The sequence below is a fragment of the Ailuropoda melanoleuca genome, chromosome 16, assembly GCF_002007445.2.
Source record: "Ailuropoda melanoleuca isolate Jingjing chromosome 16, ASM200744v2, whole genome shotgun sequence".
In the NCBI taxonomy this organism is placed as follows: domain Eukaryota; kingdom Metazoa; phylum Chordata; class Mammalia; order Carnivora; family Ursidae; genus Ailuropoda; species Ailuropoda melanoleuca.
In genome coordinates this window covers 62,297,671-62,311,355 of record NC_048233.1, presented here as the reverse complement: position 1 = coordinate 62,311,355, position 13,685 = coordinate 62,297,671, and the positions used below count along the sequence as shown (strand labels likewise).

The following is a 13,685-nucleotide window of genomic DNA, read 5'->3' as shown; positions in this document are numbered from 1 at the left end:
TTTTTGATTAATGCATTTTGAGCATTTTAAATTACCTTCCAATTCCTTATTCCTCTCTTACATGCAAAAACAAGCATTTATTTTATACCTAATCACCATTCTGTGTATATTTAAGACAAACTAATAGGTGCACGTAACAGACACTGCAGTGTCTAGTCTACAACAGGTACTATTATAGAAGTTACCTGGTTTTCTTTCCTTAACCTACTTCTCATAGGAAAGATTTAGATTTCTTATCTAAACACCCCTGGGTCTACATTCATGTAGCCTCAAAGTAAGAACTTATATAAGGCCTACAACAGGAATAGTTAAGATACAGAATTCAAGATTGCGAATGTCATTCACAGTGGGACGGTAAGAACTGATCCAGGAATCATTTCCCAATTAAATGAAATGATATCTGGCTGAAGTGTCTGGCTCAAAGAGGTGCTCAGTAAGAGCTGTTAACATTCTGACAATTATTTTCTAATTATAACAAATCATTAAAGATATACCACTATTTGAGAAATAGTGATCACTATAATAGTAAGAATTAGTAAAAAATACTTCTCATTGATGAACTAGAAAAGCATTATACGAATGAGAGTACACTAAGAAGGTAATTTTCTGTAAGAGTGATTCAAATAATCCAGTTTCTGATAATTCAGGAAATGCCATCCAATTAAATTTTAAATCTTATGTACATTAAATTTTTAATGTTTGGAAAATGTGAACGTTACTTAAAACAACTTAAAATGAGGACATTTTAATGACTTTAATCAGCCATCTGAATATACTATCAGGACTTCTCTTACAAAAAGGCAATTATCTTTTTTTATAAAGGGCTCTATCATGTAAATTCACTAGACTTAAATTTGGATGGCCTAAGTAAAGGCTGGTCATTTTGAAGGTTGGTCATGGGGAATAAGATGAAGCCACCTTATTAACTATTTTATTTTATTTATTTATTTTTTAAAGATTATTTATTTATTTATTTGACAGAGATAGACAGCCAGCGAGAGAGTGAACACAAGCAGGGAGGAAGAAGAGGAAGAGAGGAAGAAGCAGGCTCCCAGCGGAGGAGCCTGATGTGAGGCTGGATCCCGGAACACCAGGATCACGCCCTGAGCCGAGGGCAGATGCCTAAGGACTGCGCTACCCAGGCGCCCCTATTAACTATTTTAAAAATCAAGCTTTTATTCTGCGTATGAGGGAAAGTGATTTGACATGTACATATATATACACACATATAGCCCCAAAGTTTCTCTATTCTTCCAAATTTCAGGGTGACGAGACCTCACATTTCCCTACAATACCTCTGCATAAGGTATTTTGATATATCTCACTTGCTATACTGAGATTCTGTTAACTAGAGTTAAGTTTGAGTAAGTTTGTAGCCATGTCCTATTCAAAATATAAAAAGCTTCAGCAACCAACATGACAGGATATCTTGACATAATACATTCAACCAAAGCTCATTTTAATAGATCTTTAACTTCAGAAATCCATTAGTAATTTTATTTAACTTCAAAAGCAACACAGAGTTCACACTAACAGTTCCCAATTAAAATAGACTATCTTTTCCCATTAGTTCACTAAAATGTTTGAAAGGTAACAGGTAAGGAAGCAATCATCCTATTTCTGTGGTGAAACATAAGGAGTAAAATGGTCTTGTTTACTGCTCCTCTACTCTTTAATCAGATCTTAGAGAAATCATCAATACATTTAAGTCACTAAGCAAATGAACTCTTGGTTTTACCTTATAGATCTCCTTAAGAAGTATATTTATCTCTAGTTTACTAAAAATAGCAGGTAGAATAGTTTATCAACATGTAAGATTATGAGTTTGAAAGTTGGAGGATTCTTTGCAGGTTTGATATTTTAAATTGTTAATTTTATCAAAATTTTACATTTTAAGAAAAGTTGTCTTAACACTAGAAAAAAAAATCTTAATACTTTAGAAAACATTACCAGAAAATTAAGATCTTATTAAGTGAAAATTATCTTCTGATTCTAGGATTTTAAAAATATGATGGAAAGGTTGTTTTATTCATGTGAATAGAAAATGATTTTTCAAATTAAAAAAAATTTTTTATATATATATATTTTTAAGTAGATTCCATACCTAATGTGGAGCTTGAACCCAAGACCCTGAGATCAAGAGTCACATACTCTACCAACTGAGCCAGCCAGATTTCCCAGAAAATTATATTAAAGGGAGAAAATTCAATACCCATACACTTCCCAAAGCAATTCTCTAATTAAGTTATAAATTTGGGGTAAGCAAGGTCAAATTAATATATTAGGATATGGTGGCACAGAAGTGATACCTTACTTTGTAAGTGCCTCTCCTTTTTCAAAGTTATAGGAAGTAAAAGGGAAAAGAAAAAAAAAAGAAAAGACAACAGTGATTTATATCAATCCTTTCTATAAAGGATTAGTTTTATATAAAATTATAGAAGGTCATTTCAGGGAAAATGCAATGTACAAAAAGTTCATATCCCTTCCTTTGTTCATAGCAATGTCCTGAACTACTTAGTTAATGCCATACCTCAAATTAAATTGTAGTTTATTTCATTAACAAGTCTACTTTTTCTTCTCTCTCTGGGAGGTAGGAAACATCCTGACAACTCTTGATTATCAAAACTAGTAGCTGGGCAAATATAGGAAACAAAATAGAAAAAGCTATTAACAGTGAGAATGGTGCTGTAGATTAAATTACATGAAACAAATTTATATACCGATACAAATGAATATGTTACATTTCCCTTAAATGTGTAGCCATCAGTTGCTAAAGTATCATAATCATAAAGATAAGGATTATTATTAATATATAGTCCAACTCAACATAAATCACACATTCTAACTAAGATATAGTGGAGCAAAGGAAACAAGCCCACCAGTATTACTTTTTGACATTAACGTTGAAAATGGCAGCTACCATCAAGCTTCTTTGGAGTATTCTTCCTGGACTATTCTTTATCCCAAATCCCTATCTTCTATTTCCTTGACTATCAAAATTGAGTAAGTTCCAAAGAGCACATCAATTAAGCCAGTCAAACCTGAGAAATCACCCTTCCTTAAAGAAACTCTTTGAAGGATGAGGCTGGGGGAGAATTCCCCCAGATTCGACAATATGATCCTAAGATGAGCTATACGTTTTACCCTAGAAAAGAAATCCTGCCAGAATCCTTTATCCACTGTAAACTTTTTGGCGATTCCTTGAAGAAGGGAAATGAAATATTTACATACAGTGTCCTCATGTAACAACATAAATGTCCTGGAAGGACAGGGTTGAGAAGCTGGGTTAGAAAATCTTAGTTGAATTTAAATGTGGTGAACTTGGGAAATGTGTATCAATATCTAACAAAATTTAAGTTGTCAGAACAAAAGTTTTTAACATAATTAGATCTTGTTTAAAAGATGCTGATATAGGGAAGTGTCAAATTCATAAAGCACTTGAGAGTAGGAATGGAAATATTAGCATATCTTAAAGTGACCAACATTCAATTTGCCTGTATAATATATTCAAAAATATATCTAAATATATTTTGAATCTATGCTTAAAATTACATTGACATGACAGTGGCAGTAGTAAAACATCACTGCACTGCATGGAAGTGACAATACAATATTTACTTGTTTCACAGTAACCACAGAATATATTTGGGCAACGATCACAATGGTATAGTATAGTTTCACCATTCTGATATCATAACATCCTGCTATCATTTTCTCTTGTCACAATATGGTTATATTAGGATTGTTACAATCTGAGTCAAATATTTTAGATTAACAATATAATCTGAATTACTGGTATTTATGCGTATACACATAAGCAGCCAAATGTTTCACTTCCAAATAATGCTTTAATGAAAAACAAATATAACGGATTTGCTCAACAGAGCCATACAAAATAAAAAATAAAAATACAAAAATGCCATTAAGAAGTTAACAACAACTAAAATACTTCTGGACACATTTATGATTCCAAATGTACTGACTCCTATCATGACAACCACTTCTGTGCACTTTGAGAATTAACATGTAAAACATATTTCAAAATATCCCCACACTGATTCCATTTCAATTTTCTTAAATGAACACCAATTTTTAGCATAAGCTTGTTATAGTCAAATACTAGTGTATCCAGCAAGCAAATCTGGAAGATTTTTAAATTACAGTTCAAGTTTATATCACTGTAGAAACACATAAGAAGGTGCTTTAGGTTAACTTTCTGGTGGGTGCTTTAAGAGACATTAGCCTTAGGTTCAATAAATGCTTAAAGCCACTTCAAAAGTTCTCAAAAATTAAAAAAAAAAAACAGCTATAGCATAGTGCAGAACACTAAATTTGAAGCCTAAAGATCAGCCTACACTGTCTCTAACTTTATGACTCTTCATGTCACTGTGTCTGAGCCTGTTCTGATAGCTCAAACGTAACTCACCCTACCTCTTTCATAATCTCTTGTCCAGGTTTTTTTCTACACATTATTTCTCTTTCAATCAAGAACTTAATGAGAATCAACTATGTGCCAGGAACTGTGCTAGGCAAATTTTGTTATTCTAATAAGAAACTGAAGGTACAATGTCAGAAATGTGACCTTTTTGTTTGAAGAGATTCAGGATCAAGTGAATGAAGTTACATATCCCTACTGAATAAAAGAAAAAAAAAAAAAGGTAAGGACTAGGAACAGCTTCCAAACTTTAAGTTCAAACATAGGATGACACCAAGTAAAGCTCAACAGGGAAAAAAACTGAGATAAATATTTACTAACTAGATATTTTGGATCATTTGTTTTCAGTACCATGCAATCTAGTAAGGCAAGACTTGAAACAATTAAGTGAAAATACTAAATTTGTGTAGAAATAACTAGGATCCAGTTAAAAACATGACATAACAGAGGCAAGAAGCTGTGCACTTTCTCACAAGTTGCTTTCCTTGTCAATTTCCTTTGCACTAAACCTTCTGAAAAGTGTACCTTGAGGGGGAAAAATACGGAGAGAAATTTCAAGTGTAGTACAAGAGCAAGCAATGGCATTTGTAGTATTTTTTGAAAGTGCGTAAGACAACTGACACATATCACATATTATAGAGAAGTTATGAAATATAAACATAGACCAATTTTAATGAAGCAACATTCTGATAAGAATTAACTAATTTACAAGCTCTATTAATACAGCAGCTCTGTCCTACCAATCTAATTTGGTCAATCTTTGCAACATAACAGTTATGAAACAAGCTATTCTTCAGCAGGCTTCTCATGAAAAATTACAGAGATTATACAGGAAAGACTAAGAACTGGACTTCTTTTTCTCATTAAAATGTGAATTAACTTTAAACAAATCGTTTGCAATATAACTCTGGGAGGCAAAACACACAGAGAAAAAATTTAACAAAAATATATACACGTATATTTAACGCAGATACTAGTATAACTGTAAGTATCAACAACAGACTTTAACTACTGTATACCCACATAAGTCTTTAACATCCATTCTCTTAAAGCCAATAGTTTGTTTAAAGATTCAGAACCAGGAGATAAGCAGCCTGGCGGTGAAAGAGGGGAGTTACTTTTTTCAGCATTTTCTAATGAAGCCCATCTCTCACAACGGTACAAACTTTTGTAGGTAGGCGAAACCACGAGCTACCTGGGGTTGGCAGAAGGGTGCAATCAGAGACCAGGAGGGGATTCTGGAGTTGAAGGCCAAACCGTCTCCAAGTATTAATGATTACCCCTTACTAGGTAGTATTTCTAGATAAAACCATGTAGGGATCCCGTCGTAATCTAGAAAAGGCTGGCGGGCCAGAACCACAGTAGAAAGTGGGAGCAGTACCAGCATTTAGGAGTTTCCATGCAACCTTTCCTCCCCTCCGTCTCTATCAGACCGGACTATCCTCTCCAAGTCCGAAGGCTGAGGGGTCAGAGAGAAAGATGAGGTTAGGGCGGCTTCCCTGGCAGGTGCCCTCCCTAAGTTTTCCCTCTGTTGAGCCCAACTCTCCGTTCTGAACCGACCTAAGAGCTGGTCCAGGGCTGGGAGCCCGGTAGATACCAGCAGCTGTCCATTCCGCACCGACGGTCGTGTGCCCGCGATGGACACCAGTCGAGAACAGCCGCTGTCGGTACCGCTTGCTCTTGGACCCTTCCTCTGGAAACTGGTGACATTGTTCTTGCTGGCTGCAGCCGCTATAGATCCAGTACTCCCAGCGCCGGTGCCGCAGGTCGCCACTGCCGCCATCTTACTGCTTCCCGCGTTGACCCAATAGGAACTCTGGGAACTCAAGCAGCAGGCCTGTCAGAGCCAGCCCCAAACTCCCGCCTCCTTGCCCACTATCACCGCTCTCGTGGCCAATAGGATTGAGAGCTCTCTTCCCAGTTAACCAATCGCAGGGAGTATTGCTGAAAAGTGCGCTCTACGTGGGGACGGCGGACTTCTGCTAGGCCCAGGTGAGAAAGGCCCACCTGAGTCCTGGTTGAGAGTGTTCCTTGGTTCTTTGAGGCTAGAGGTGGGTAATATCATTCAACATTTTTCTCGTTTCGAGCGCCTTCATTCACGCTGAGTTAAAGAAAAGGCTAGTGGAGCGATATATCAAGTAACTACCAACAGGAGCTTGCACCTTTCTCCGTTCCTTAGCAAAGAGGAAAGATACTTTCCCTCGCCCCTTTCATTTTTGATTTCTGGGAGAAAATTCATTCCGCCTTCACCATCCAGTTTTTTTTTTTATTATTATTATTTTTATTTTTTTTCTCAGAATGGTTGTGTTACATTGAAGAAATTGGAACTCTTAATGAGTTGCTTGCTGAGCATCTGGGCTCAGTTCGACAGTGCCAGTGGCAGGCAGGTGGGTTGGATTTAGACCTTAGAGGGAAAACTCTTGAGCTTTGGTTTTCCTGTCTCAAACAGCAAATGACAAAATGTACTTCTCTGACAAGTCCCCGTGAGAAGCTTTCGTTAATTTTAATTAGTGCTTCTGGAAGTCTTGGGGCGCGTTTCCATAAGTAGTATGAGTGACAAGTGTTACTCTGACAACCTTGTTCACACATTTAATTGTCATTTGCTGTTAAGGCAGCTGCAAATAACAGAAAATACTTTAGGTCTCTTTCCCAAAAAAACTGGTATTAGATGTGTATGTACTTTATTTTCCTAGTGATTTGTGAACTCTGAATTGAGAGCTTTTTTATTAGAATAAGAATTTTATGTGCGGAAAAAACATGTCATTTAGAGCTGTGTCTTTGGATTTAAAACTTTTCTCAAAAGTGAGCTGGGTGGAGGAGTAAGTGATTTTTAAAGGTATTCATGATTGACAAATGTCTAAACTAAAAAAGACTCCCAAGTCGTGCCTGTGCTACTAAATTATTGGTTTTGACAGTGATATTTTAAAAATATATCTATCCAAACCTCATTGAAATTCTTGCCAGTGAATTGTTTTAAATCTCAGTGACTGGTTACAACTTTTGGTTAAATCAGTTAAAAGTGATTGTGTTTGATGAATTGCAATTAGTCTTGTGAAATAGTGGCTGGTGGGTTTTGTTTTTGTTTTTAAAGTACAATGTTTAGAAAATAAAACAAACCACCTTACTATTTACCAATATACCAACTGGAAAGCTTGATCAAGGTTTAGATGCTTTCATTTAGAACCTTCCCTCAATGTAAATTTATAATCTAAATTATTCAATAAATAGCTGTTGAGTACTTAATGTCTTCTTAGACCTAATGTGTCATTTTAGACCTATAGAAATAAAAATGTTCTTACTTCAGGGAGGAAATACTAACACATAGAAAACAGCATAGCACTTAAAGTGAACACATTGGGCAGTATGTGCTAACTTTTTCCTGTAGTAAGTGCTAAGAAGGTCAAAACAAAAAGGGACAAAGCAGTCTGATTTCAAATGGAAACCTCTATTTTTGCTGCTTGGAAAAATTTGAAATAATAATGAACTTTTTTAGGCTTCTTTACTACATATTCCCTTGTTTCCTCTCCATTTACTTCATCCTTTAGTTTTCTAAAAGTGGAGGTATGATGCTGTTTGTGTTATTACTAGAACTGAAGAATTTTTTTCAACTTTATAATTCAAAAGGCATGCCATATATGCACACCAAAGCATTCTTGAAATGAAGCTATATCTTTCGTATAACATTATCATAGAATTAATTTATTTAATGTCTTAATTTTTTTACAAAGACAAAACTTTTGCTGTCAAAGCAAATAATGCCAAATACTTGAATTTATCAGTTATATAGAGTTGAATATAAAACATTGGAATAAATGAGGTATTTGTGGAAAGGGTATGTTTAGGTGTGGTGTTAATAATAATTAAAGACAACTTAATAATTAGCAATCATTTATTGAGCACATACTAAATCCCAGGGAGTATGCTAAGCATTCAGGTTATAGGAGATAGAATAGTCTCTTTTTTCCTTGAGTTCATAGTTTGGGGAGGTAGATGGGTAAATAGGATAATAAAGTATAAGCGCTATGAAGGACAAATGCAGTATACCTAACTTGGACTGAGAGGAAGGAGAGGAGCCTTGGGAAGTTTCTCCTGAGGGGGAAGTTTAACCTGTGTGATGAAGGAAGTGTAAAAGATGAGGGCATAATAGACAATGAAAGCTGTTACAAGAGAAGGAGCGGGCTATTCCTTCAAATCTGGTCTCACTGCTTCTGTGCAGGTCGTTCTCATGATTTATACAGAGTGCTAAGAAGAGACTGGAGAAGTGAGACAAAGGTCTAATTGATTTTTTTTTTTTTAAGGTTGTGGCTCTTGTTTTTTGTAAAAATAATAGCAAACAGGAAATTACTGAAAAGTTTTAAGTAAAGCAACAGCATAAGGATCATATTTGATTGTTTTGTTTTGGCCAAAAGTATACCAGAATAGAATGGATTGGCTTACTGTGGTTGGGATGAAAAGCATGGAATGAATTAAGAGATTACTTTGAGGAGTAGAATTGACGTGACCAAGGAAGTTGACAGGAGGAATCAAAGATGACTAACAGATTTCTGAGCAGGTTTGTGGATGGCAGAGGATAAAGAATAAAAGAAAACAGCGGAATTTTGTAGTTATGGTGTTGGTTGTTTTAGGGAATGGGAAATCATAAAATCTGTTTTGAATATGTTTAATTGGAGGTACCCTAGGAGCATCCAAGTAGAGATGTCCAATACACGCTGGGCTATATGAGAGAGGGCTCTCTAGATGAAACATACATATATTTTTTGAAACATACAGCTTTGAAATTAATTAGCACATGGTGGGAATTTACCCCAAGAGATGGATAAACTCACCAAGGGAATATATACTTTAAAATGAGAAGAAAAAAGGACCAAGAATAAACTGGGGAACATGACATTTAAAACCTGGGCAGAGAAAAAGAAAGTAAAATAAGAATTGGAAAGTGTTTATTTGATTTAGTAATAATGTTTTTCAGGCTTTGTTAAAGGAAGATTTGAAGGAGTGGTAAACTGAAAAGTCAAATAATTGTATTTGAAATTGAATGGTAGATGAAGTTGAATATTCCATAAAAGTAGAAAGCTTTGCTTTCTATTATATTTTAGAAAGCTTTGCTATGAAGGGGGATAGAGGGAGATGGCAAATGTTTAAGGGAGGAGTTTTGTTGTTAAAGAGAGAAAATAAGGCGCTGGAAAATAATTCTAGACAATTGATAAAGAAAAGGGCCTAAATGTGATAGAAGGAATGGAAATCATAGCACAGGAGAAGGATCAGTATTTGAAAGGCTGGGGGGACAATTCAGTGGCTTAAGCGTGTAAATGAAAATAAGTTCTTTTCCCTCTTTTCTACCATTAAATTGTGGAGTCCTTAAGATCATTTTCTCTTTTTAGTCCATATTCTTTCTTTTATTCAATCCCAGCGCCTCAGTTACCATTTATATATCAATGACGAACATGTATAGTCCAGATCACTTCTCTGACCTCCAGAATTATAAATTCAGATATTTACTTTACCAGTTTCTTGAAATTCTTAGTGGTGCTTCAAGCTCATAATGCCCCAGACTGAACTTCCTCTTGTGTTTCGTATCTCAGTAAATGATAGGACCATTTGCAGAATTAGTTGCCTAAGACAAGGAACCTCACTACACTCAGGTCCTCTCTCAAGCATCATTCTGCCATGTCCATGACATTACCAAGATCTATGGAGTTTACTTCTTAATAGCTTTCTAATCCATTCTGGGACATATAGCCCTCATCTTAGTTCACCTGAAGTATATTCTTCATTCAAGAGCCATCCTAATCCTTTCAAAATTGAGGTCTGATAATATAAAAATAATACTTATTAAGCACTTGCATGTAGTTCTCTCCATTTGCCTCTCTAGCCACATCACTCTGTAAAGTTCCATACTGTCTGCACTCTAGCATTTATCATTCTCCTGTACTACAGCATTTACTTATTCTCTCATGTTTTCTTCCTCCAAAAGGCCACTAGTTAACTTCTACTTATCCTTCAAATTGCACTTCAACCTACACATTCTCAGTAAAGCCATCTCTCCTTGCTATCAAAATGAAATTGTGTCAAGGCCACCTGGGTGGCTCAGCTGGTTAAGTGTCTGACTGTTGATTTTGGCTCGGGTCATGATCTCAGGAATGTGAGTCTCCTAACATGGAGCCTGCTTAAGATTCTTTCTCTTCCCTCTCCTTTTGCCCCTCCTGCCCTACACATGTGCACACGTGCTCCCTCTCTCTCTCAAAAAAAAAAAAGAAAGAAAAGAAAAAGTAATCAGCTTCTATATATCAACAATGAATGATGAGTGGAAGTGGAAATTAAAAACACAATGTTACTTACATTACTATCCAAAAAAATTAAATATGTAGGCATAAATCTTAAAAAGATATGTACAAGATCTGTATGAGAAAAACTACAAAATTCTGATGAACAAAATTAAAGAAAAACTAAATAAATGGAAAGATATTCCATGCTTATGGATAGGAGACTCAGTGTCAAGATGTCAGTTCTCCTCAAATTGATCTATAGATTCAAATGCCATCCCAATCAATTGGGATGCCATCCCAATTCAGTTGGAGAACTGAAACTACCTGACTTCAAGACTTACTTAAAGCCACAGTAATTAAGACAGTGTGGTATTGGTAAAAGAATAGACAAATAGATCAGTGGAACAAAATAGAGTACCCAGAAATAGACTCACATAAATATAATCTACAGATTTTTGACAAATGAGCAAAGGCAACACAATGAAGCAGAGATAGTCTTTTCAGCCAATGGTGCTGGAACAACATACACATGGCAAAGGAAAAAAAAAAAAGAATCTAGGCACAGACCTTACAACCTTCACAGAAGTTAACTCTAGTGGACCATGTGTCTAAACATAAAATGAGAAACTATAAAACTCTTAGAAGATAACATAGGAGAAAACCTAGAGAACCTTGGGTATCTTATGCTTTTTTAGATACAATACCAAAAATAGATCGATGAAAGAAATAATTGATTAGTTGGACTTCATTAAAATTTAAAACTCTTGCTCTGTGAGAGACAATGTCAAGAGAATAAGAAGTAAAGTCATTTACTGGGAGAAAATATTTGCAAATGTTATATCTGGTAAAATATTGTTATCCACAATATACAAAAAACTCTTTAAAACTCAACAATAAACAGCCTGATTTAAAAATGGGCCAAAGACCTTAACAGACATTTGACCAAAGAAGACATACAGATGGCAAAAAGCAAATGAAAGAATGCTTCACATATGTCATCAGAGAAATGCAAATTTAAACAACATTTGAGATACTGCTGCAAACTTACTAGAGTGGCCAAAACCTGAAACACTGACACCACTAAATGCTGGTGAGAATGTGGAACTACAGGAGCTCTTATACATTGCTGATGAAAATGCAAAATGGGAAGACGTTTGGAGATTTCTGACAAAGCTAAACATGCTCTTACCATATCATCCAGCAGTCATGCTCTTATACATTTACCCAAAGGAGTTGAAACATTCACATAAAGACTTGGACATGGATGTGTATAGCAGCTTTATTCATAATTACCAAAACTTGAAAGCAACCAAGATGTCCCTCAGTAAATGAATGTATAAAGTTTGATATATCCAGACAATGGAATATTATTCAGTGCTAAAAACAAATGAGCTATGAAGCTATGAAAAGACATGGAGGAACCTTAAATGCAAATTACTAACTGAAAGAAATCAATTAGAAAAAGCTACATACTGATTCCAACTCTGTGATATTCTGAAAAAGTCAAAACTGTGGAGACAATAAAAAGATCAGTGTTGCTAGAGGTGGTTGAGGGGAGAGATGAATAAGCAGAGCACAGAGAATTTTTAGGGCAGTGAAAATATTCTGTATGATGGATATGTCATTATGCTTTTGTCCAAACCCATAGAATGTATAGCACCAAAAGTGAATCCTAACGTCAACTATGGACTTTGGGTGATTTTGATGTGTCAGTGTAGGTTCATCCTTGGTAAAAAATGTGTTGTTCTGGTGAGTGACATTGATAATAGGGGAGGCTATACATTTGTGGGGTCAGAAGTATATGGGAAATTTCTGTACCTTTCAATTTTATTGTAACTCTAAAACTGCTTTAATATGGAATTAGCTGTATAAAATTTCAGCCTGAGTGTTCCATAAGCAACATGTGTATCACCCTTATTGCCACATAGTGGGACCATTTTCATAAGCGTTCCAACAAGTTGGTATTCTGACAAGTTTTCAAATACAATTGAAAGACTGCCTCTACCTACTTAAGGTAAACCAAAAAGCATATTGGTCATGGTAAGCAATTAGCATCTCATGACTAAAATGGGTACCTCTCCAATTGGTCTTTCAGTGGCTTTCTGAGACCTAGGGTCTGTATTGCCATTGTGATTATGCAGGTGAACCATATTAACAGAGATATTGTGAAGGCTTACTGTAGGGTCTGATGGTGTTCTCAGAATGATTGAATGAATAAATGTCAAGGTCTTGCCTGTACAGAGGGAGTTCTTGGACCCCATGTAATCTTATTTTGCTTCCTTTTAGTACACTCATAAAGAGAAACCGAAGTCCTGATTTGCTTTCCTGTTTTTGTATTTTATGTAGATGAAGCCATACACTGTTTTATTGTGTTTAACTTCTTTTGCTCATTATATTTGTGAAATGATTGCTATTAATGTCTACATAATGTGGATTATTTATTGCTTTATGGTATTATGTAAATATATCACAATACATTATCCATTCTGCTTCGAAAGGGATTTGGCTAGTTTACTATTTGTGGCCAATTATCTTTTTAATGTGGTTGTGCCAATTTACATCCTTACCAGGGATGTTTGAGAATTTCAGTTGCTTGTCATCCCTACCAACACTTAATATTTTCTTTTTACTTTAGCCTTTCTGAAAGGGTTGTTGTATGACCTTGTCATTTGAATTTGGTCTGATGAAGTTGAGTACCTGTTCATATGCTTTTAGCCATTTAGATAAACTTCTTATGTGAGGAGGCTGTGCCTTTGCTAATTTTTTTAAATGTTGGATTGTTGGATTTTCTAAATTTTTGGGAGTTCTTTTTATATTTTGGGTTAAAGTCCAGTTTGGAATAAACGTGTTACAAATATCTTCTTACTCTGTGACTTGCCTTTTCATATTCTTTTAAAAATTTTTTTAAAGTAATCTCTATACCCAACATGGGGCTCAAACTTAACAACCCCAAGATCAAGCGTCACATGCTCCACTGAGCCAGC

At 35.3% G+C, this 13,685-nt stretch overlaps 2 protein-coding genes across 10 annotated transcripts in view; one reads left to right on the top strand and one right to left on the bottom strand.

Moving 5' to 3' along the window:
• ELP4 (elongator acetyltransferase complex subunit 4) overlaps positions 1–6,267 on the bottom strand; it is a 244,991-nt gene extending 238,724 nt beyond the window's left edge. Inside the window, exon 1 of one of the 2 annotated variants that reach the window (XM_011222740.3) lies at positions 5,996–6,267. In XM_011222740.3, the coding sequence (XP_011221042.2) occupies positions 5,996–6,218 (223 nt within the window). In that variant the 5' untranslated portion in view covers positions 6,219–6,267. The remainder of the gene's footprint in view (positions 1–5,995) is intronic. The other variant, XM_002917478.4, reaches the window with a different exon arrangement.
• A 91-nt stretch (positions 6,268–6,358) lies between these two features.
• Positions 6,359–13,685, top strand: part of IMMP1L (inner mitochondrial membrane peptidase subunit 1) — an 85,676-nt gene continuing 78,349 nt past the window's right edge. For 5 of the 8 annotated variants that reach the window (XM_034645826.1, XM_034645825.1, XM_034645818.1 and 2 more), the window contains exon 1: positions 6,386–6,486. The gene's annotated coding sequence lies outside the window, so the exon portion shown is untranslated. Of the gene's footprint in view, positions 6,487–6,732; positions 6,823–13,685 lie in introns of all 8 variants that reach the window. The other 3 variants (XM_034645822.1, XM_002917477.4, XM_011222729.3) reach the window with 3 other exon arrangements.